The sequence below is a fragment of the Podarcis liolepis genome, assembly GCF_965112155.1.
Source record: "Podarcis liolepis genome assembly, chromosome: 2".
Taxonomy (NCBI): domain Eukaryota; kingdom Metazoa; phylum Chordata; class Lepidosauria; order Squamata; family Lacertidae; genus Podarcis; species Podarcis liolepis.
In genome coordinates, this window is record NC_139555.1 from 110,983,510 (window position 1) to 111,006,097 (window position 22,588).

General features: G+C 46.3%; 2 protein-coding genes and 2 long non-coding RNA genes across 6 annotated transcripts in view; 1 reads left to right on the top strand and 3 right to left on the bottom strand.

Annotated features, from left to right (window-relative positions):
- Positions 1 to 168: 168 nt before the first annotated feature.
- LOC310701625 (zinc finger protein RFP-like) lies at positions 169 to 9,593 on the bottom strand. The gene is made up of 7 exons (XM_083492801.1): positions 9,018 to 9,593; positions 8,340 to 8,435; positions 7,321 to 7,551; positions 6,267 to 6,289; positions 4,749 to 4,870; positions 2,744 to 2,776; positions 169 to 1,113 (listed from the first exon to the last, which is right to left on the bottom strand). Exons 1-7 carry the CDS (start codon positions 9,447 to 9,449, stop codon positions 605 to 607), a joined length of 1,446 nt encoding a protein of 481 aa, XP_083348927.1. The 5' UTR covers positions 9,450 to 9,593; the 3' UTR covers positions 169 to 604.
- Positions 9,594 to 11,088: 1,495 nt separating this feature from the next.
- LOC310701549 (E3 ubiquitin-protein ligase TRIM7-like) lies at positions 11,089 to 21,075 on the bottom strand. Of its 2 annotated transcripts, XM_083492627.1 has the most exons (8): positions 20,226 to 21,075; positions 19,632 to 19,727; positions 18,159 to 18,389; positions 17,332 to 17,354; positions 16,865 to 16,990; positions 16,078 to 16,199; positions 15,690 to 15,722; positions 11,089 to 13,303 (listed from the first exon to the last, which is right to left on the bottom strand). In XM_083492627.1, exons 1-8 carry the CDS (start codon positions 20,658 to 20,660, stop codon positions 12,795 to 12,797), a joined length of 1,575 nt encoding a protein of 524 aa, XP_083348753.1. In that variant the 5' UTR covers positions 20,661 to 21,075; the 3' UTR covers positions 11,089 to 12,794. The 2 variants fall into 2 exon arrangements, with proteins under 2 accessions (XP_083348753.1, XP_083348754.1); XM_083492628.1 differs by lacking the exon at positions 16,865 to 16,990.
- The window catches only part of LOC310702203, a 44,504-nt gene continuing 33,004 nt past the window's right edge, over positions 11,089 to 22,588 (bottom strand). Inside the window, exon 2 of the long non-coding RNA XR_014523353.1 lies at positions 11,089 to 12,108. This is a non-coding gene — a long non-coding RNA (uncharacterized lncRNA). The remainder of the gene's footprint in view (positions 12,109 to 22,588) is intronic.
- Positions 18,759 to 20,557, top strand: LOC310702140. Of its 2 annotated transcripts, none has more exons than XR_014523286.1 (3): positions 18,759 to 19,172; positions 19,710 to 19,893; positions 20,451 to 20,557. It is a non-coding gene; the product is annotated as an uncharacterized lncRNA (long non-coding RNA). The 2 variants fall into 2 exon arrangements; XR_014523287.1 differs by having other exon boundaries at positions 20,445 to 20,551.

The following is a 22,588-nucleotide window of genomic DNA, read 5'->3' on the forward strand; positions in this document are numbered from 1 at the left end:
TGGACCGACTAGCAAACAGGTCTCTGATTTTGCTATATTGTCACATAAGCTTCCCTGAGTAGCAGCAAAAAAAAAAAAAGGGGGGGGGAGGATTTTGGAACTTCCATTCATGGTCAGTGGAGGTTTTGGGGGAGGAAAGGGAATCTGAGAAAGGGATTGAGGCTGAGGAAGGTTTTAAGTGATGCCCGTGCATAATTCTGGTTTTATTCATAAAAGATGATGGTATTGTCTCTAGAAAACTCAAGTTGGAGGTTGGAGAGAGAACATCAAAACAGGAATATTGCAGGGTGTGTGTGTTGCTGTTGTTTCCTAAATTATATTCTTGCTTCTTTCCCCCTTTGCACCTCCTGCACTGACAGAAGTAGCCTATTCCCAAGGGAGAGAAAACAGGCAAGTTTGGGGACTGACAGGGGACCCAATCAATCAGTGTCATTTACAAAGCTGGCCTGAGAAGGGAGAGTTGCATCATGATTGACACAAGGGATGGCCAATCACCGTTCTGCAAATATGGTTTCTCCTGAAGTGCCTGTCAGCTCAGTCCTGAAGAGGAGACTGAATGTGCCATGATGACAGTGAATATATGCTTGTCTGTCTGCACCTTCAGTCAAGAGAGTCTCAGGTTCGCTTTCTCGCTCACATAAAAGTAGGGCTGGAGGGTCTCTCCTGAGAAGGGGGCTGCTGTATCTGCATGGAGAAGGGCTGCTGTATCTGCATCGTAAAAGGACACCCGTCTCCCTTCACAGTTCAGGGTCACTCGGATCCTCTCAGACTCCTCACTTGGAACAGGGTCCTCATAGGAGGAGCATAACTTGTACCCACCGTCCCACTTCCCCAAACCCCAGATCCCCTCCGTAGCATCAAAAGACACAACACCCTTCCTCTTCACAGACTTTCTGGCCACCCCCACCCCCCATCTCTCCTCTCTTCCCACAATGACCTCCCAGAAATGTCTGCCTGATGTAAAACCCTCACATCCCAGCACAAAGCCATGTGTGTCAAATCTCTCAGGGTTGTTCGGCAGGCGTCTACGCACTTCTCCCTCTCTAACACTCTTTCGATCCTCAGACAGGATGAGGTAGGGATTTGCTGTGTCTGGATCCAAAGTTACGTTTTCTGTGGGGGCAGAGGAGGAAAGAGAAGAGAAACGACATCAACCGGGAAGCTGACTCTGTTTTAGGTACATGACAGAAATAGCATCCGCTCTGAAATGAACAGGGTCTCCATGGCTCTGCATTCAAGACAGGTTCTTAATGATTCTTGAAATATTTGCAGTTCTTTCAAGTGTTTGAAGTACTTAACACACATTCTCTACATAGAACCCTTGCAACTTCCCTGTAAGTTCCAAGGATGAAGAGTCTACCACCTTCTGAGGTACTCCGCTCCATGTTCTGCAGTGTGATGCAGGAGTCCCTGGGAGATGTTTGGGCCTATGGTTTGTTTCCCCCAGGCAAACTATGAGCAGTTAGCTAAGAACAAACTTAATTTTATCTTGCAGTTTGGTTAGAGCAACACAGAATATTGATGGTTCTATTACATCGTTGATATGAATGGCTTTCTTTTCCTATGAATTGTGTTAATCGTTAATGCATTCACACACACACACACACACACACACACACACACACACATTTGTCACCTTCAATGCAAAGACCCCATCCTGGCTCCCCAGACCTGATTTGGCTATATAATTCATCTTTTTCTTCACTGTTCCTCACATTTATGGAAAAGGGGGGGAGTGGAAGCATCACGAGAAACCAATTTAAAAATTGGTCAGGCTGGTGGACATTAGAAAGAAGATCTGCTCTGCAGCCCTCCCTACCCCTGCCCCGTTACGGAAAGTAATCAAGTGATTTCTTTTTAAAAACACACTTTTGCACTTTGGAAATTATGTGGGATATTGGATGTTGCCAGTGCTGCTATTAGTTTTTTGTTTTGTTAAATGTAATGTGTTTTTCTAGTTTATTGTATTGATTAACTTTTATGTATTTTACTAAGTGTTTTCTAAAAGAATCCCAGAATATGATTTTAAAGGTAAATAAGAGTTTCCTTTATGCTGCCATTTTTACATCTTTTCCAGCTCTTATGATTCCCTTTTTGTGGTGTCCAGAATCAGGCCAGACTGGACTTCTATCTTGCCATTGAGCCTTTTCCCCTGGTCTGTGGTGTAATTCTGCCCTGCTCTTTTAGGTTTACTCAACTTTCTCTTGTTTTAGCAGAGAAGTCATGTTTCCCCTCCAATACAAAAGCTGAGGGAAGACCCCCAATCTTGCAGGGACGCTGAACCACTGGAGTTCACACTCAGGCAGCCCCCAGCTCCCTCCACTGACATCAGAACCCATTCACCTTCTAGCCCCCAAAGGTTGTTGCAGCCATTTTCTGAGCTATTTGTGTTCATGCATTTCCCACTCTTACACCTTACTCTCACATAAAAGGGGCGGGGATCTTGTATGGCTCAAAGGGATATTTCCCCCTCATGTGCCGGGAGCCTTTGGCTTCACACCACCCCTGTGTCTTATTGAGATTCGGCACAGAAAAGCCAGCCATCCTGGGCTGGGGGCTTCCTAAGAGTCTGCAGGATCAGGCCATGAGCCCCTGTAGCCCAGCAAGCTGCTCTCACGGAACAGATGCCTCTGGGAAATAAGGGGAAATACGGCATGGACGGAAGAGGTGCAGTGGCCTGGTCTTTTGAGAAGTAGATCCCATCTCTCCTGAATTAGTGTCTGTGCTTGACCCGGAAATGTACCTTTTCGCAGCTGAAGTCCATATTCCACAGTGTCTGGGAGAGAAAAGGGAACAGAGATTTAGCATCACACCATCATTCAGATAACAAATCTGGAAAGAACATATGAGCTCATGAGATTGTGGCCAGGTGTTGTGGACTACAAGTCCCATCCTCCCTAACCACTGGCCATGCCATGTGGAGATTATGGGAGTTGGCAGTTAAAACTATCTGAAATTCACCATACCAGCTATCCCTGCATAACCAGGGCAGGGGTGATGTCAAGGTTCAGTCCTGCCCCAAATCTTGGGAGGAGGAGCAGGACCCCCAGAAGATCTCCCCATCAACAACAAGGTCCAGACACCCCTGTTCCAGGACGGGAGGCCTCAGCCCCAGTCCCCTCTGCTCCTGGCTGGCTCCTGGACAGCCCTCCTCTCTCCTTCTGCCCCCCTTACATCAATCTCAGGGCCAAAGAAACAGGTGAAATGCCCGAAAAGTGAGATGTGTGAAAGCACCTAAAGCCTGGCTGAGAGATGTGAAGAGTTCAAGTACAACTTTTTACAGACACTCACCACTTGAGGGAGGCTTACATTCCTGGGGATTGTGCATAAAGGCAAATGGTGCAAAGTCAGAATGACTCCCGGAATCACCCCTGCCATCAGAGATCTCAAAACGGTCCCTTGAGATCTTGCAGGAGCCTCTCAGAACCAAGTAAGGTCTTAAAAGCGATTTGCACGGTGGCCAAACCCTTCATGGCAAGAGCTTTCAAGCCCTTTACCTTGCTGACTGGAATCTGGGAGGCTCCCCCAAGATCTCGCAGGAGCTTCCAGAGCCCAGCAAGAAGGGTTTATCCTCCTCTTTCAATTGCCTAAATAAAATCAGTTGTGAGTCATCTACATAGCAAAGTGTGGTTTCTAGATATTGAAAGAGAATAAATAAATAAGCCTTCTATTTTCCAGGCATGGCTAATATTCCGTATGACCTGGGGCCTGTCATGAACACTTCTAAACATCCAGTATAAAGTACTTTCAGCCCTTCTTTAAGATAAAGGTAAAGGGACCCCTGACCATTAGGTCCAGTCGTAGCCGACTCTGGGGTTGCAGTTCTCATCTCGCTTTACTGGCTGAGGGAGCCGGCGTACAGCAGTAAAGTAATGCTTTTCCCTGGCTTGGGCTTAGGATATTTCCGTTTCACCTTAGAAGGGAGCAGGCTTTGTGAGTCACAGAGTCTGCGTATTTCCTGTTCACAGGAAGTTTATGTTTTGTCTCTTGCTTTCGTTTCTCTCTGTGTGTCTGAGACACTGAAGCAGGCAGTCATGTTTTTTCTTTGTTCTGACCAACGCTGAATAAACTTGTAAATATGCTCTCCTGAGTGCGTCTTTCGCTGTGCGAACTCTGCTGATAGAGCGTGCAAGAGCTCTGGAATGTGGGAAACTATTTCTGGGGCTCGTGTCGCCAATTGCTGATACTGTATCTACGGGAGATCGATGGATCGTCCGGAGGCGACGTGGAGTCATGATGGGCTTTATCTCCCTGGCAGTATCCCAACAGTCATGTGGCCAGAATGACTAAGCCACTTCTGGTGAACCAGAGCAGCACATGGAAACGCCGTTTACCTTGCCGCCAGAGCGGTAGCTATTTATCTACTTGCACTTTGACGTGCTTTCGAACTGCTAGGTGGGCAGGAGCAGGGACTGAGCAACGGGAGCCCACCCCATTGCGGGGATTTGAACTGCCAACCTTCTGATCAGCAAGCCCTAGGCTCTGTGGTTTAACCCACAGCGCCACCCGCGTCCCCTTCAGCCCTTCTTTACTACCTCTGAATTTCTTCATGACTCCCTTTACCATCCCCTTTCAATTGCCTAAGGAAAATCAGTTGTGAGTCATCTACATAGGAAAGTGTGACTTCTAGATATTGAAAAGAATAAATAAACAAACATTCCATTTTCCTAGCACTGCTAATGAGCTGGAGTCTTTCATGAACAATTTTAAATATCCAGTACAAAATATTTTCAGCTCTTCTTTACTACCTCTGAATTTCTTCATGACTCCCTCCAGGAAGGGATTTATATCTTTGAAGTCCCAGATCTTCCACTTCAGGGCAGGAGGAAAAGCCACAGGAGGATTCTTTAATTTCTCCTTCTCCTGAGACCTGGGAGGAGAAGAACAAAGTCAAGCCACCATCCTTCCAATGCAAGGAGCTTTCTGACAAGGCAGGTGTCTCATCCTGATTATAAAGGCACCATGGAAATATCATGAAGACTTGGGAGCAGAGTTCTTCCTATGGCAAAAAGGAGCATCAAGGTGACGTCTGAATCTAGAAAGTATCTAAGAAGTTGAAGGAAAACCGAAATACACCTGCTTTTGAATTTTGAATGAAAGATATGAATAGGAGATTGAAGATAAAGAAGCTGATGTATACCCATTATTTTTTTTTTAAGAAAAGTGAACCATACTGGGTCCTTATGCAGAGATTTTAGGACTACACCAGTTTTAGTGAAGCATTTCAAGTGATTAATGAGGAAAACAAAATAGATCTGGTATGTGCATTTCTGAAATATAAGGAAGTTCAGAATGCTTTAGAATGGCTTTTGCAATTAACATTATAAATGTATTTTAGCACAGTGGTTATATTTTAAAAATGGAGAAAATATTAGAAATTAAAGCAGTATTTTCTAAACATGCAAGATTTTCAAAATTCTTGAATTTTTGAACATGTTGTAGGTGTTTGGGGGAGAAGGCTCTCATCGGCTACTCTTCACAATGGCTGAGTCAAAGGCAGTGGTGCCTCTGAACTCCAGTTGCTGAAACCACCGGAGCAGAGTGCCCTCTGGGGCTCAGATCCTGCCCACTGTTTCTCACTGGCATCTGGTTAATCATTGTGAAAACAGGATGGTGGGCTAGATGGGCCACTGGGTGGATCCAGCAGGGCCCTTTCTCACCTTCTTATGGCTGAGGAAGAAACTGCAGGAGCCTGAAATACACTGAATATTTAAGGGTAAGTTATAGTGAAGATATTTACAAGCACCTTTGGGGTGTCCCCCTTTTTTGTATCAGTTGCAGAGTAAATGAATCCATCACAGAAATGGACCTTCAGAAATATGCAATGGGAACGGCTTCCTGTCTGTGATTGTAGCAACAAACTACCACAAAAATGTGTCTCTACTTTTGTCTGTGATTTTGTGAAATGGACGGTGGAGTCCTAAGCAATCTCCGGAAGGAGGAACTGGAGAGTGAGTTTCTCACTTGTTAAACAGGAACTTTCCCAATACAGTGGTACCTCGGGTTAAGTACTTAATTTGTTCTGGAGGTCCATCCTTAACCTGAAACTGTTCTTAACCTGAAGCACCACTTTAGCTAATGGGCCAGCTGCTGCAGCTGCGCCACCAGAGCCCAATTTCTGTTCTCATCCTGAAGCAAAGTTCTTAACCTGAGGTACTATTTCTGAGTTAGCGGAGTCTGTAACCTGAAGCGTATGTAACCTGAAGTGCATGTAACCCGAGGTACCACTGTACATTATCTTAAAGCAGTAGATTTCCATCACTTACCTCTGCAAGAAGCTTCTGATATCCTGGAAAGAAGGAAAGAAAAATATATCCATGGAGCCATTTCTGCAGAGAGCCCTGCGGTCAGTTATACTAAGCAGCTGAAGCAGAGAGAGGTTAGCCAAGCACAAAACAAAAGACCCCCAATAAAATACACAGCGCCATATAATTTTGGAATAACCATCAGATGGCAAAAGTCAGCCATTCCAGTGATGACGAATAAAAGGTCCTTTTCTTCTCTTTTGACCAAGTCACCCAAACACCTGAGAGATTCAATCCCACCTCCCTGATTTGCCATTTTGCCCTGCAGTGCATGCTGGTTCCGTGTTCACATACAACTAATCGGTTCACTGTTATGTACATCCCACACTCAATCATATCCTATGAACCACCCTGAGACTTGTGGGTATAGGGTGGTACACAAACTTATTTTAATAATAATAATGATAATAATACTAATACTAATACTAATAATAATAATAATAATAGGTCACCCCCTCTCTGGCTGGACACAAGACAGCATCTGAATGAAAAGATGTTGCAGTGCCAATTTGGAATGCCTGTGTTGGAGACAGTATCGGTTGTTTTCAACTCGCTTTTACTCAGGCACACTGAAATTAATGAACCTAAGATAGTCTACTCTGAGTAAAGGTTAATTGAATACAGAGTTCTATTGGCTTGTGGGCTTCCCAGAGACCTCTGGTTGGCCAACGCGAGAACAGGAAGCAGGACGGAAAGGGCCTGTGGTTTGATCTAGTGACAATTTGAAGATGATATTGGGGTGTGGGCAGGTAAGCTATGCCCCACATAATCAATCACAAGATGCAGCACACAAACCCCATTTCAATAGAAATGCCCATTATTGGTGGCGGGGGGGGGCTGGCCCCCTCAAATATTTTATTGGGCAGTCTAAGGGACCTTGGCCTCTCGGAGTTAGCTGCTATGTCATGTACTGCTTGTTCCTCTGACAACAGTATTTTTATGTGGGGAAGGACTAAGAAATGCCTGTAGTCTGAAGCAGCACACTCCACCCTCTCACATCAGGATGAGGCCTCACATGCAGGAGTTCACTCGCTGGTTCCTGAAGCTTCTCCTCCATCTCCCGGATGAGGCTGTCAAGAGAGGAGAGTTCCCTGGAGAGTCTGGCCAGGTGCTCCTCCCTTTGGGCTGCAATCTCCTTCTCCACTTCTGCCATCTGGGCCAATATATGTTTCTCTTGTTCTTCCAGAAACTGGTGCAGTCGCCTGAACTCAGCCACCATCTTTTCCCTCTCTGCACCTGTTTGTTTCTGCAGCAAGGAGATTGAAAGAAGAGAACAGTGGGCCAAAATCAGGCATCTCGTCTGCTCTTGAAGGATGAAGAGGCCAGGTAACCAGATTCCCTTGGAAGGCCACTTCTGACATATTCAGCAGAGAAAGAGCTTCGTAAAAACTTACAACCCCACCCCCTCCTTTAAATGGTCTTTCAGGCTCTGTGGGAGATCAGACCATTCAAAAAATAAACCTCTTTCTGTATTTCATATTTATTTTCCCAGATTTTGATTTTGTTTGCTTCTGCACCAGCAAAAAGAGAAAGAGGAGGAGAAAACCTGGCCAATATTAGGCATGATGCTGCAGGATGAAGAGACCAGTTATTAGAATTCACTTGGAAGGGCATGTCTGCCATTTTAGAGAGATCACTCCAGCAGGAAAAGAGTTTCATAAAAATTTACAAGCCCACCCCCACCTTCAAATGGTCTTCCATGCCCTGTGTGTGATCAGACTGTTCTAAAATACTGTAAACTTCTTTCTGTATTCCATCTTCATTTTCCCCCAGATATTATACTACAGTATTACCTCCGGGTTGCGGATGGGATCCATTCCGGAGCTCCAGTCGGATCTCGAAGTTTCAGCAACTGGAGGTGCCTGTTCTGCACATGTGCGTGATAGACCGCTTCTGCACAAGCGCGCAGTGAAACCCAGAAAAATACTTCTGGGTTTGCCATGTTCGCATCCTGAAGTTTACATAACCAGAGGGTTGTGTAACACAAGGTACTACTGCATAACATTTTTCACCTTAAATAAAAATAATGCTTACAAGCAGGTCTTGACTTTCCTTTTCTGCATCTGCTTTAAATTCCAGAATTTTCTCTCTCTCCTTCCTCACATTGTCTAGGCAGCTGCTTATCTGTCCCTGAAAAGAAAAGAAAATCAAACTTTGGTTGTTGTTTTTCTTTGTTGGAGTTTTAGTATTCATAATAACAGGAAAGTTGAATCAGATGCTTGCTCCCTGCCCCAAAGACTGTGGTCTTTGCCTTCGTCGTCCTGGGAGCCTGTGGCGCAATGGGTCAGTGTGTCTGGCTGTTAACCAGAAGGTTGGTGGTTCGAGCCCAACCAGGGACGGCTGTGGGCAGAATCCCTGCATTTCGGGGGGGGGGGGTTGGACTAGATGGCCCTCAGGGTCCCTCCTTCCTACTCCACCATTCTGTGATTCAATCCCTGCCACCTCCATTGCTCCTCCCTCCAGCCCTTTCCTAAGGGAGCTGCTTCCAGAGGATGAACTGGGGGTGAGTTTCTCCTGCAGGGGGACATTAGGGGCACTGTAATCCCCAGAACGGTAAAAATAAATTGAACAGAGTTTCAGAAGTTTACTGACAAGAGACTCTTTGTCTGCAGGAGGGGGAGAATATATTAAAACATTGTCCTGCAAAACCCCCCTTCTCTGTAGCTATTTCGCCCTCATCAAACCCAAAGGAAATCCAGAGAGATTTCTTACCTTGTACTCCTCGAAAGCCTCCTCCAGAAGAATCGCCTCGTGGCCTTTGTGCTCCTTGGACGCAATACACACCACACAGATGGGGCTTTCGTCCTCCTTGCAGAAGAGCTTCAGGGGCTCCTGGTGCTTCTCGCAGATCTTCCCCTTCCCTTCGACCCCCTTTTCCTCATGAAGACGGCGTTTCCCGAGTGTAAGTTTTTCCAAAACATTTGCCAGCGGCCGATTGGGGATGAGGTTCCTGTGCTGAATGATTTCCCTGCACTGAGGGCAGGAAGCGTCTCCCTCGGATTCCCCCCAGCACTGGATCAGGCAGGATCGGCAGAAGTTGTGCCCGCACTCCGGGATGATCACCGGATCCCTGAAACACTCCAGGCAGATGGGGCAAGTGGCTTCCTCGCAGAGATCCTGCACGGGACCCCCAGAAGCAGCCATGGCTGCTGCCTCGCCAGGAAGAGAGAGTTGGTTTCGTTTTCTCTCTTTTGCGCCTGCAAATGGGCGTGTTTCCTTTCCAGGAAATTCAGGTGCTATAGCTCGAGATCACTGCTGCCCGAAGAGTTGGGTTAAATGGGAGACAGTCTTCCCGCCATGGGAATTTATATTTTTTAAAAGGAAGGGTATAATTCCTGGCTGCCGATTTAAGGAGCCGTTTTCCAAGGAGAAGTGGAGGAAGCGAGTTTTTTTTATGAGCTTCATGTCACCCTCACTCATTCGAAAGCCAGTGAATGAATTTGAATCTGAAGCCCCTCCCACCCTTAGTAGCAACCCATGCGTAAAAAGCAGGAAAGTCCAGCATGAATAGAATTTACACTGGTCTCTAAATAGGCATGAGGGTGGTGGGTGGGGTGGAATCCGGGACTCCTGAGTTCTCTGGAGGCCAAGAGGGAAACTGGACATCTCTTCCAACTTTTATTGCGCGCGGGCACCCGGCTCCCTTTGCTTTACGAATGAATGGCGCTTTCGCAGGGGAGGTTTGGGCGTGAGAGAATTCAGGGCCGACGGCTTACGTGGCTGGAGCTAATGTCAACACGAGTGAAGGGTGCGATGTGGCACAAAGTCCCGGCCCCACGCCCTGGTCGATCCTGCCACCAGGTTAAGTCACTAGTCCTCGGTGAGGATACCAAGCGGCGTCGAGGCACCGCCGCCCCCTAGCGACCGGGTATGGAAACGCAGAGTGTGTGTGTTAAACAGCACCCTTTCCCCGCTCCATGGAGAGGTTTCAGCTCTGAAGTTGTTGCTTTCGGAGCCCCTTTCCCGCTGTAAGACACAAAAGTTCAGACTCCAAGAAGCATCGCAGCCGGAGCCCAACCCTCCCCTGTGATGCACATTCCCACGGGACCATTGGACACCCAGCCACAGCCCCTGAGAACATGGGATGGAGGCTAGGGGGTTTCGGAAGAGATTAAGAAAACAATCTGCCTTCACTTCCTCTTCCCATTTGAGGAGTGGGACTCTGTCAGAAATGTTTCTGCTATGCGCCCCGCTCCTTGGCCCTGTTCCCGGTTCTTCAGTTGTCTGGCTGCCATGGCAGATATGGCTGAGTCTCACTCACCCAAAGGACTTGGAATGCATGCAGAAGTTGCGGAGACAAACATCAGAAAACAGTTTAATAAATCTCCCGCCACCCCTCTCCAAGGAGCCCCTGTAGTTCAATAAAAGCCTCCAGAATTCTCTCTTCAATCCCATTTTCATTAACATTTATTCTGGCAAAAGTGGGTAGTATTTTAAGTCCTGGTCAGAACAGACCCATTGAAGTTAATAGACATGACTAGCTTAGGCTCGTTCATTTCAATGGGCTTACTCTGAGTAGGACATACCTGGAACCAACCCAGAATGTATAGGATTGCTGGCCCTTCTAGCCCAGAAGTTTCTCCCATGCATTTCAGGAGAATCCACCAGAATTCTCTCTTCTCCACCTGGCAGGTTCTGCTCCACCAAACCTGCTGAAGGGGAGAACTTGGCTTTCCAGAGGCCCTTTTTCTCACAACCCAGCTGATGACGCAGGCACCCTCCTAAATTCCCTGGAGGAAGTGTCATGGGAAATGGATATTATACTGTTGAGTCTGAAACAACATAGGAGCAACAAGAAGTACAGTCTTTAATAGAATCAAACATATTAGTGCATGAAACATATCCCCAAATTCTTACAGGACCATTACACAAAAGGATAAGAAGAGGGGATCTCTAAAAATACAGGTAAGTATCTGACTGTTCGCTACAAAGCACCTTGGAGAAAATAATTGTATACAGTGGTACCTCGGGTTACAGACGCTTCAGGTTACAGACGCTTCAGGTTACAGACTCTGCTAACCCAAAAATATTACCTCGGGTTAAGAACTTTGCTTCAGGATGAGAACAGAAATCGTGCAACGGCAGTGGGAGGTCCCATTAGCTAAAGTGGTACCTCAGGTTAAGAATGGACCTCCAGAACAAATTAAGTTCTTAACCCGAGGTACCACTGTACATGGGAATCCCCCCCCATGCGAAATCCTCTAGATTGTCATTGTTCTTTCCTCAGAACTTCTGACAGAGGCTCTTCACTGTCAGAGAGGATTTTGTTGCATTGAGGCCTGAAACCTATGTGGGGGTTACATTCCTGGAGTCAGCATGCAAAGGCAATATTGCACAAGTCAGGAAGACCCTCAAAAATGCCCCCCACGCAATTAGCGTGGTGTAGTGCTTAAGAGTGGTGGACTCATAATCTGGTGAACCGGGTTTGCTTCCCCGCACCTCCACATGCAGCTGCTGGGTGACCTTGGGCCAGTCATACTTCTCTGAAGTCTCTCAGCCCCACTCACCTCACAGAGTGTTTGTTGTGGGGGAGGAAGGGAAAGGAGAATGTTAGCTGCTTTGAGACTCCTTAAGGGGAGAGATGGGGAGGATATCAAGTCCAAACCCCTCTTCTTCATCATCCCTACTTGTTCGAAGCCAGAGATCTTCAGAGCTTTATGTAACCTTTCTAGAGGCCGGGAAGCAAGGTGGACTTAGAAACTCTTCCCCCCACTGCCAAAGCCCCCCCCCATTGATTTCTGGGCTCTGGAGTCTCTTGTGAGATCTCACACAGTCCCTTCCAAGAGCTTTTCCTGGACTCACCCTCTATTTACAAATTTGTGTTTTGACAAAGGGCTTCAGGCTGTGATCATGTAAGTTAAGTTGTGCTGAGTTTTGGACCGACTGCACCCAACTAGCAAACAGGTCTCTTTGGATATGGGGATTTTGCTGAATTGCCACCTAAGCTTCCCTGAGGAGTAGCAAAAAAAGGGATTTTTGAACTTCCATCTCCCTGGCCAGTGGAGGCTTTGGGGAAGGAAAAGGGAATCTGAGAGCAGGATTGAGGCTGAGGAAGGTTTTAAGTGATGCCAGTGCATAATTCTGATTTTATTTAGCAAAGATGATGGTATTATCTATAGAAATCTTAAGTCAGAATTGGAAGTTGGAGAAAGAACTACATTGAAACAGGAATGTGTGTGGGGTTGCTGCTGTTTCCTAAATCATTTTCTTGCTTCTTACCCCCTTTCCAACTCCTGCACTGAAAGAAGTACTCGATTCCCAACGGAGAGAAAACAGGCAAGTTTGGAGACTGACAGGGGACCCAGTCAATCAGTTGGCTCAAGAAGTTGGCTCAAGAAGGGAGAGTTGCATCATGATTGACACAAGGGATGGCCAATCACCGTTCAGCAAATATGGTTTCTCCTTAAGTGCCTGTCAGCTCAGCCCTGAAGAGGAGACTGAATGTGCCATGATGGCAATGAATATACACTTGTCTGTCTGCACCTTCAGTCAAGAGAGTCTCAGGTTCCCTTTCTTGCTCACGAAAAAGTAGGGCTGGAGGGTCTCTCCTGAGAAGGGGGCTGCTGTATCTGCATGGAGAAGGGCTGCTGTATTAGCATCGTAAAAGGACACCCGTCCCCCTTCACAGTTCAGGGTCACTCGGATCCTCTCGGGCTCCTCACATGGAACAGGGGCCTTACGGGGGGAGCAGAACTTGAGCTCACCATCCGACTTCCCCAAACCCCAGATCCCTTCTGTAGTATTAAAATACAAAAACCCCTTCCTCTTCACAGACTTTCTGGCTACCCCCACCCCCCATCCCTCCTCTCTTCCCACAATGACCTCCCAGAAATGTCTGCCTGCTGTGAAACCCTCACACCCCAGAACACAGCAGCATGTGTCAAATCTGTTAGGGTTGTCTGGCAGGTCTTGACGCACTCCTCCCTCTCTCACTCTCTTTCGATCCTCAGACAGGATGAGGCGGGGATGTGCTGTGTCTGGATCCAAAGTTACATTTTCTGTGGGGGCAGATGAGGAAAGAGAAGAGAAACGACGTCAACTGGGAAGCTGACTTTTCTTTAGGTACGTGACAGAAAGAGCATCCCCTCTGAAATGAACAGGGACTCCATGGCTCTGCAATGGAGACAGGGATGTCCATCAAGTTCTTAATGACTCTTGAAATATTTGCAGTTCTTTCAAGTACTTAACACACATTCTCTACATAGAACCCTTGCAACTTCCCTGGAAGTTAAGTCAATATTAACTATGCCCATTTTTCAGATGGGAGGACTGAGGCTAAGAGACAGTGGCTTGTCTAAGGCCAAACCCACTGCAGAAGGGTTCATGGCAGAAGGGTCATCTAGTCCAACCCCCTGCAATGCAGGAATCTGAATTAAAGCATCCATGACAGGGGGCCACCCAACCTCTGCTTATAAACCTCCAAGGAAGGAGAGTCCACCACCTTCTGAGGGACTCCCTCCCATGTTCTGCAGTGTGATGCAGGAGTCCCTGGGAGGTGTTTGGGCCTATGGTTTGTTTTTCCCAGGTAAACTATGAGCAGTCAGCCAAGAACAAATTTGATTATATCTTGCAGTTTAGTTAGAGCGATGCAGAAAATTGATAGTTCTATTACATCGTTGATATGAATGGCTTTCTTTTCCTATGAATTGTGTTAATCGTTAATGCATTTATTGTTGCAATCCTAAGATAAAGGGTGACACACACACACACACACACACACACACACAACCACAAAAAAAATTATCACCTTCAATGCAAAGACCCCATCCTGGCTCCCCAGACCTGATTTGGCTATATAACTCGTCTTTTTCTTCACTGTTCCTCACATTTATGGAAAAGGTGGGCAGTGGAAGCACAATGAGAAGCCCATTTAGAAATTACCGTAGTCAGGCTGGTGTTCATTAGGAAGAAGATCTGCTCTGCAGTCCTCTCACCTGCTCCCCACGTTATGGAAAGTTTGTGAAGCGATTTCTTTTTAAAGACACACATTTGTACAGTGGCCTTTGGAAATTAAGTGGGATATTGGATGTTGGGAGTGCTGCTATTAGTAAAAAAAATGTAAAATGTAATGGGTTTTTCTAATTTATTGTTATATTGATTAGCCTTTATGTATTTTACTTACTGCTGTTTTCTAAAAGAATCCCAGAATATAATTTTAAAGATAAGTAGGAGTTTCCTTTATGCTGCCATCTGCTGCACCTTTTCCAGCTCTTATGATTCCCTTTTTGTGGTGTCCAGGATCAGGCCAGACTAGACTTCTGTCTTCCCACTGAGCCTTTTCCCCTGGTCTGTGGTGCAATTCTGCCCTGCTCTTTTAAGTTTATTCAGGTTTCTCTAGTTTAAGCAGAGAAGCCATGTCTCCCCTCCAATACAAGACCCCCATCTTGCAGGGACGCTGAACCACTGGAGTTCACACTCAGGCAGCCCCCAGCTCCCTCCACTGACACCAGAACCCATTCACCTTCTCGCCCCCAAAGGTTGTTGCAGCCATTTTATGAGCTATTATGTGTTCATGCATTTCCCACTCTTACACCTTACTCTTACATAAAAGGGGTGGGGATCTTGTATGGCTCAAAGGGATATTTCCCCCTCATGTGCCGGGAGCCTTTGGCTTCACACCACCCCTGTGTCTTATTGAGATTTGGCACAGAAAAGCCAGGCATCCTGGGCTGGGGGCTTCCTAAGAGTCTGCAGGATCAGACCAAGAGCCCATCTAGCCCAGCATGCTGCTCTCACGGAACAGATGCCTCTGGGAAATAAGGGGAAATAAGGCATGGAAGGAAGAGCTGCAGTGGCCTGGTCTTTTGAGAAGCAGATCCCATCTCGGAAATGACTGGCAGAATCCGAGACCAGGGAGAAGAAGGTTGGAAGAAATTTAAAGACTATCTACAGAAACATTGTAGAATTAAGGAATGTTAGAAGGATGCTGAAATGAAGTTATGTGGTTTTAGCAGTAATGTTACAAAGGAGTATGTAAAAATGGATTGTTAACAGGTGAGAATGTAAAGTTACAATATACTAAGATAAATTATTAAGATAAAAACAAAGATGGAAAGGATTTGCTGAATTAACTAATTGAACTAGAACACAAAAAAGGGAGGTGTGAGGAGGTCAAGGAAACAAGCAAATGAAAGATAAGATGTGGAAAAATTGATTTGTTTTTAACTGTTTTATTTTTCTGTATTTTTTGTATTTTTATTTTTGTTTTATTTTCTTTTACTTTTGTAATTCTTTGAAATTTTAATAAATATTATTTTAAAAAAAGAGAAGCAGATCCCATCTCTCCTGAATTTTGCCTTGGAAAATGGCTGGGGAAACCCAGCCAGATGGGCAGGGTATAAATAATAAATTATTATTATTAATTATTATTATTATTAAATGTACCTTTTTGCAGCTGAAGTCCATATTCCACAGTGTCTGGAAGAGAAAAGGGAACAGAGATTTAGGATCACACCATCAAAGAAAGAACAATATGAGCTCATGAGATTGTAGCCAGGTGTTGTGGACTACAAGTCCCATCATCCCAAACTACTGGCCACACCAGCTGGAGTGATTCCAGAGACCAGCAAGAAGGGTTTATCATCCTCTTTCAATTGCATAAGTAAAATCAGTTGTGAATCATCTACATATTAAAGTGTGACTTCTAGATATTGAAAAAGTATAAACAAAAAAACCATTTTCCTTGCATGGCTAATATTCCGTATGATCTGGAGGCTGTCATGAACACTTCTAAACAGCCAGTATGAAATACTTTCAGCCCTTCTTTACTAACCTCTGAATTGCTTCATGACTCCCTCCAGGAAGGGATTTATATCTCCGAAGTCCCAGATCCTCCACTTCAGGGCAGGAGGAAAAGCCACAGGAGGATCCTCCAAGTTCTCCTTCTCCTGAGACCTGGGAGGAGAAGAACAAAGTCAAGCCACCGTCCTTCCAACGCAAGGAGCTTTCTGACAAGGCAGTTGTCTCATCCTGATGATAAAGGCATGATGGATATATCATGAAGACTTGGGAACAGGGTTTTCCTATGACAAAAGGGAGAATCTAGATGATGTGTGGATTTAGAAAGCATCTAAGAAGTTGAAGAAAAACCAACACACACCCGCTTCCAAAATATGCTGAAGGAAATATAGGAATTTGAGACCATATATATCAGCTTCTTTACCTTCAAATTATTATTTTTTTTAGGAAAGTGAGCAACACTGGGTCCTTATGTGGAGATTTTAGGACTACACCAGTTTTAGTGAAGCATTTCAAGTGATTAATGAGGAAAACATATTGATCTGGTATGTGCATTTCTGAAATATAAGGAAAACCAGAATCCTTTAGAATGGTTTTTGCAATTAACATTATAAATGTATTTTAGCACAGTAGCTATATTTTAAAAAATGGGGAAAATATTAGAAAATATTAGAAAGTAATATCTATAAAATATTAGAAAGTCTTAAGTTGTCTGGAGGACAAGACTCTCAGCGGCTACTATACACAATGGCTGCGTCAAAGGCAGTGGTGCCTCTGAACCACAGGAGGGGAGTGTCCTCTGGGGCTCGGATCCTGCTCACCATGGGTTTCCCACTGTCATCTGGTTAATCATTGTGAAAACAGGATGGTGGACTAGATGGGCCACTGGCCTGATCCAGCAGGGCCCTTTCTCACCTTCATATGTCTGAGGAAGAACCTGCAGGAGCCTGAAATACACGGGATATTTAAAGGTAAGTTATAGTGAAGATATTTACAAGCCCCTTTGGGATGTCCCCCCCCCCCTTTTTGTATCAATTGCAGAGTAAATGAATCCATTACAGAGAAAGGCCTTCAGATATATGCAATGGGAATGGCTTCCTGACTGTGAGTTTAAGATGGGACCAATAGCTACCACAAAAATGTCTCCCTATTTTTGTCTGCCATTTTGTGAAATGGACGACGGAGTCCTACATTATCTCTGGAAGGAGGAAGTGGAGAGTGAGTTTCTCACCTGTTAAACAGGAAAATTCATAGCATCAGAATAAAGCAGGGGTTTCCCATCACTTACCTCTGCAAGAAGCTTCCGATATCCTGGATGGAAAGAAAGAAAGGAAGAAAGAAAGGGAGGGAGGGAGGGAGGATGTCAGTGGAGCCAGTTCTACTGTTGTTGTTTTTATCAATTTTGTATACAACCCTGTACCTGCACGTCTCTGGGTGGTTCACGAGATAAAATCACAGTATAAAAATATATAATTATTAATAAAAATAAAAACAAGAGCAACCAAATAATCCAAACTGTCTTCAGAGGCAGCCCCATGTACTACCACCAAGCTATGTACCCAATCCATCAGAGGAAGCATAACCCTATCAAAAACAGCCCATCTCCCACCCATCCAGTCTTGGGGTCCTTCCACTAATAGCTCTTCAGTCTTATCTGGATTGAGCTGCAGTTTGTTGGCTCTCATCCAGTCCGTTATGGAGACAAGACAACGGTCCAGCACTTCCACTGCCTCACCTGAAGGTGTAAAGGAGAGTCACCAGCATATTGCTGACAACGGGCTCCAAACCTCTGCATGACTCCAATCAGTTATCAATACTAAGCAGCTGAGTTCCCCTTGCAGGGAAACAGAGGGGGGCAGAGTGCTGCTGGTTCTTTAGGCTTCCAGCCACCTCTGGCTGGCCAATGCAAGAACACGATGCTAAAGTGAAGAAGCCTGTGGCTTGATCTAGCAGATCCCCTTTTGTGACCCCAGGCCTTTCACCCTTCATGTACCAATTGTGTTTTTTTACAGCAGCTTATTTGCGGGGGGTGGGGTGGGGGCTAAGATATGTTATCCTCCTGCCTGTAGTCTGAAGCAGCACCCTCCACCCTCTCGCATCAGGATGAGGCCTCACCTGCAGGAGTTCACTCGCTGGTTCCTGAAGCTTCTCCTCCATCTCCCGGATGAGGCTGTCAAGAGAGGAGAGTTCCCTGGAGAGTCTGGCCAGGTGCTCCTCCCTTTGGGCTGCAATCTCCTTCTCCACTTCTGCCATCTGGGCCAGAATACGTTTCTCCTGTTCTTCCAGAAACTGGTGCAGTCGCCTGAACTCAGCCACCATCTTTTCCCTCTCTGCACCTGTTTGTTTCTGCAGCAAAGAGGTTGAAAGAAGAGAAGAGTGGGCCAAAATCAGGCATCTAGTCTGCTCTTGAGGATGAAGAGGCCAGTTATCCCAATTCCTTTTGAAGGCCACTTCTGAAATTTTAGAGAGATTACGCCTATATTCAGCAGGGAAAGAGCTTCCCATCCCCTCCTTTAAATGGTCTTTCATGTCTGTGGGAGATGCGGCTGTTCAAAAATAAACCGCTTTCTGTATTCCATATTCCTCCCCCCCCCCCCCAGATATTGATTCTAGACCACGGGTGTCAAACACAAGGCCCGCGGGCCGAATCCGGCCCACCAGACCTCGTCATGTGGCCCGTGTAGCCGCCAGCTTCTTCTCCTTCTCCCCCTCCTTTGTCTTGCTCGCCATCGCCGCCGCTCTCGTCTTGCTCGAGGTAGGCCTGGAGCCAGGACAACCCGGGTTTCGAGCCCAAGGAGGAGGCGGGCAAAGCAGCCAGGGCGGCTGGAGGGAGCGCGGCGTTGGGGCCCGTGCTGCAGATGGGCGTGGTGGAGTGGGGCCGAGGAGGGGCGCCTTCGCCCTCGGAGCCCGACGCCCGGGAGGGCCCGCCGATAGCGGGAGGCAGCAGAGGCACAAGCGGCGCGGTGAAAAGGAGGAAGGCGGAGGGGAAGGCGAAGGCCAGCGGCCTTGCTCCGCTGGAGACGCCCTGACGCCGATGCCGCGTTTCCCTCACGAGGAGACGGGCGAGGAGGTTGCCGAGCAGCCGCCGCTGCCTCGCCTGGGCCAAAGGGATGGTGCACCGCCTGCGAGGTTAGTTGCCGCCCGGCCGGGCCCTTCCGTCACCCTTCCCGGCTCGCATCTCTCCTGTTTCACCTTATTACTTTTATGTTACTCGCGAGTCTTCTGCTCTGAAGACAGATGCAAATAATCCGTTCAGCTCCTCTGCAATCTCCTTTCCCATTTTTAGCACATCTTTGATTCCCTTGTTGGCCAAAGGCTCTACTACCGACATGTCCAAAGTCCGTTTTGGGGGCCTAATCCGGCCCCTTCGGCAGTTTATGGGGTAAAATCCTCAAAAAACTCCTCAACAACTTCAACCCTAAAAAAAAAAAGCTCAACAATTTATTTCAATCCTAAAAAAAGCACAACAACTTTGGTTGGCCCTCACGGCCCTTCACTTCATCGTCTGGCCCTCCTTGAAAAAAGCTTGGGAACCACTGTTCTAGACTATAGCATTTTTCATCTTAAAGTAATAACAATAGTGCTTACAAGCAGGTCTTGGCTCTCCTTTTCTGTGTTTGCTTTAAATACGAGAATTTTCTCTCTCTCCTTCCTCAGATTGTCTAGGCAGCTGCTGATCTGATCCTGAAAAGAAAACAAAGTCCAAATTGGGTTGCATTACACATTAACAGGCAGGCTGAATCGTATGTTTGCTCCCTGCCCCACATCCCTGGGTCTTTTGCAGAGGTTCCCCTTTTTCATCCCAGACAAGGCAGAAATGGAAGTGTCCTATATCAGAGCTGAGAAACATGTGAGTTTTTCTATTTCTCCCCCACACTGAGCACACCTCCAACATCTCCCCCCTCCTTTTTATTAAATTAATCCTATATGTTGTAATCTTTCGTCCCAGGGGAGTTACTGCAGCCTGAATTCAGGGGGTCATTGGGCACACTTGAAATCCCTCAAATAGAAAAAGAAATATTTAAATTTCAGTAGTTTAGTTTTATCAGGCTGCACAAGATCTCTTGCTGGAGAATTCCTTTTGGGCAGCAAGTAGAGAGAATACATTACATCATCATCATCGCAAACCCCTCTTGTCAGCAGCTCTTCCACCCCCAAGTAAGACCCACTGCCATTTCCTACCTTGTACTCCTGGGACGCCTCCTCCAGAGGAATAACCTCGTGGCTTTTGTGCTCCTTGGACCTGTCACACACCACACAGATGGGGCTTTCGTCCTCCTTGCAGAACAGCTTCAGGGGCTCCTGGTGCTTCTCACAGACCCTTCCTTTTCCTTCTCCCTCCTTTCCCTCTTTTCCCCCCAGATGGTTGAATTTCTTAATTATTTCCACAAAATTTGCCAGCTGCAGGTTTCGCCTGATGCTGCCTTGCTCAACGTTTTCCCTGCACTGAGGGCAGGAAGCCTCTCCCTCAGATTTCCCCCAATACTGGGTCAGGCAGGATCGGCAGAAGTTGTGCCCGCACTCCGGGATGATCACCGGATCCCTGAAATAATCCAGGCAAATGGAGCAAGTGGCTTCCTCGCTGAGATCGCGGACGGGACCCTCAAAAGCAGCCATGGCTGCTGCCTCGCCCGGAAGAGAGAGCTGGTTTCGTTTTCTCTCTTTTGCGTCTGTAATGGGCGTGTTCCCTTTCCAGGAAATTGAGATGCGATTACTCAGGATCTCTGCTGCCTTGGAGTTGGGTGGAGCTCCATATATATATATACAGTAATTGAATGCTCATCCATGGTGGCTGCTCGTTTAAGGAACCATTTCCCTGTGGGAGCGGGTGGAGTTTGTTGTTTTTTTGTTGACTATCAGCACGTCAGCCTCAGACTACTTTGCAAGCTAATGAATGAATTGCCCCGCCCCCCCGCCTTGCTCCATTGACATCTTCTTTCTAGTTAGTAGCCGCCACATGCAGAGGAGAAACAGCCCAGCCCTCCATCCCGGTGCCAGTTTTCAGCGAGTCCTTTTGACAAACTCGCCAGCGTCTGATGTCACATAGAGGAGGGAGAAAGGTTGTTTTCTGCTGCTCCAGAGAAGCGGACACGGAGCAATGGATCCAAACTACAAGAAAGAAGATTCCACCTAAACATTAGGAAGAACTTCCTGACAGTAAGAGCTGTTCGACAGTGGAATTTGCTGCCAAGGAGTGTGGTGGAGTCTCCAACTTTGGAGGTCTTTAAGCAGAGGCTTGACAACCATATGTCAGGAGTGCTCTGATGGTGTTTCCTGCTTGGCAGGGGGTTGGACTCGATGGCCCTTGTGGTCTCTTCCAGCTCTATGATTCTATGATTCTATGATAATGTGCAATAATAACCTCTGCAACGAACTCTGCAAACGGCCTTTGCAAACAGCTCAGCTAATGGTATCCAGATATTTGCCAATAACACCGCAGCGCAGCTATTAGCAGCAATTAGCCCCTTTTTCTCAATGAATGCAGCCCTTTGTCAGTGAAACATCACTTTAGTCAGAGAGAACATGAACCAAACAAGTTCCTCTTTTGGGAAAGCTGCCTGGGGGAGGGACATGAGGCGGGCTTCCTCTCCTGACTGACCTAACAGAAAGCCAATGAAAATGTGGCCAACCCCACCTGCCACTCAAGTTCAAGCAGAGAAGCAGGAGTCAAACTAGGGACTCCTGATTCACAGCTCAATATTTTGCCTTGCATCTCATCAAAGACCATATCTGAAAGGTCAGGAAAAACTGGCAGCAGGCCACAGCAGAGAAAATACCCTTTGCAGCTACCACCCAAGTTTCTGTTATATATGTAAAGTACGTTATCCTGCAACTTTCCAGGTACTGTAGTTTATATACATCAAAAACAGTGACACCTGAACCGAACCACCTTGGATTAGTTTATCCATGCCTTTTCTTCCCTGCACATGTCACAAGTGAGTGAAAAAATGAATTGGAGGCTGCAGTCTTGGCGTAACCCCCCCCTTTACATCTGTTTTCAAATGGACACACTGTTGGGTAACGCAAAATCAATTTGCAGTGAGCTTTTATTGTTGGAATGATACCAGTTTATTGCTTGTGGTTCATTTAGAAGTGATGCAGAAAATAGATGTTGCATCTTTTATAATGATATCTATTGTATATTGTTGCTATAAATTGCTTTCTTTTATTACAGATTGGTTTGATGTAAGATCTAGGAAGTGTCACTCCCACCAGTAACTTTAAATGCAAGAGCCCATCCTGGCTCCCTGTATCAGATCAACTATATGACTTGTCTTTCTGTAGACCACGAGACTCTTAATTTCAGGGTTGTGGGTTCGTGCCCCACGTTGGGTGAAAGATTATTGCGTTGCACAGAGTTGTTTGATGACCCTCACTGTCCCTTACAACTTCTACAAGTCTACGATTCTATGTTTCTCCTAAAACTGTGCCTCCATTAGACCCTGACATTTACTTTTTTGCAGCTTTAGTCCAGATTCCACAGTGTCTGGAGAGAAAAAAGGGAAGAGAGATTTAGCATCACACCATCATTCAGATAACAAACC

What these genes read in the sequence shown, in the direction of transcription:
- LOC310701625 (XM_083492801.1), bottom strand. Translation starts at nt 9,449, where the DNA reads ATGGCTGCTTCTGGGGGTCCCGTGCAGGATCTCTGCGAGGAAGCCACT. An exon ending in AGGCTTTCGAGGAGTACAAG is followed by an intron (nt 8,436 to 9,017) that starts GTAAGAAATCTC and finishes TTTTCTTTTCAG; the next exon opens with GGACAGATAAGCAGCTGCCT. An exon ending in CAGCGAGTGAACTCCTGCAT is followed by an intron (nt 6,290 to 7,320) that starts GTGAGGCCTCAT and finishes CCTTCTTTCCAG; the next exon opens with GATATCAGAAGCTTCTTGCA.
- LOC310701549 (XM_083492627.1), bottom strand. Translation starts at nt 20,660, where the DNA reads ATGGCTGCTTTTGAGGGTCCCGTCCGCGATCTCAGCGAGGAAGCCACT. An exon ending in AGGAGAGCCAAGACCTGCTT is followed by an intron (nt 18,390 to 19,631) that starts GTAAGCACTATT and finishes TCTTTGCTGCAG; the next exon opens with AAACAAACAGGTGCAGAGAG. An exon ending in ATGACAGTGGGAAACCCATG is followed by an intron (nt 16,200 to 16,864) that starts GTGAGCAGGATC and finishes TTCTCCTCCCAG; the next exon opens with GTCTCAGGAGAAGGAGAACT.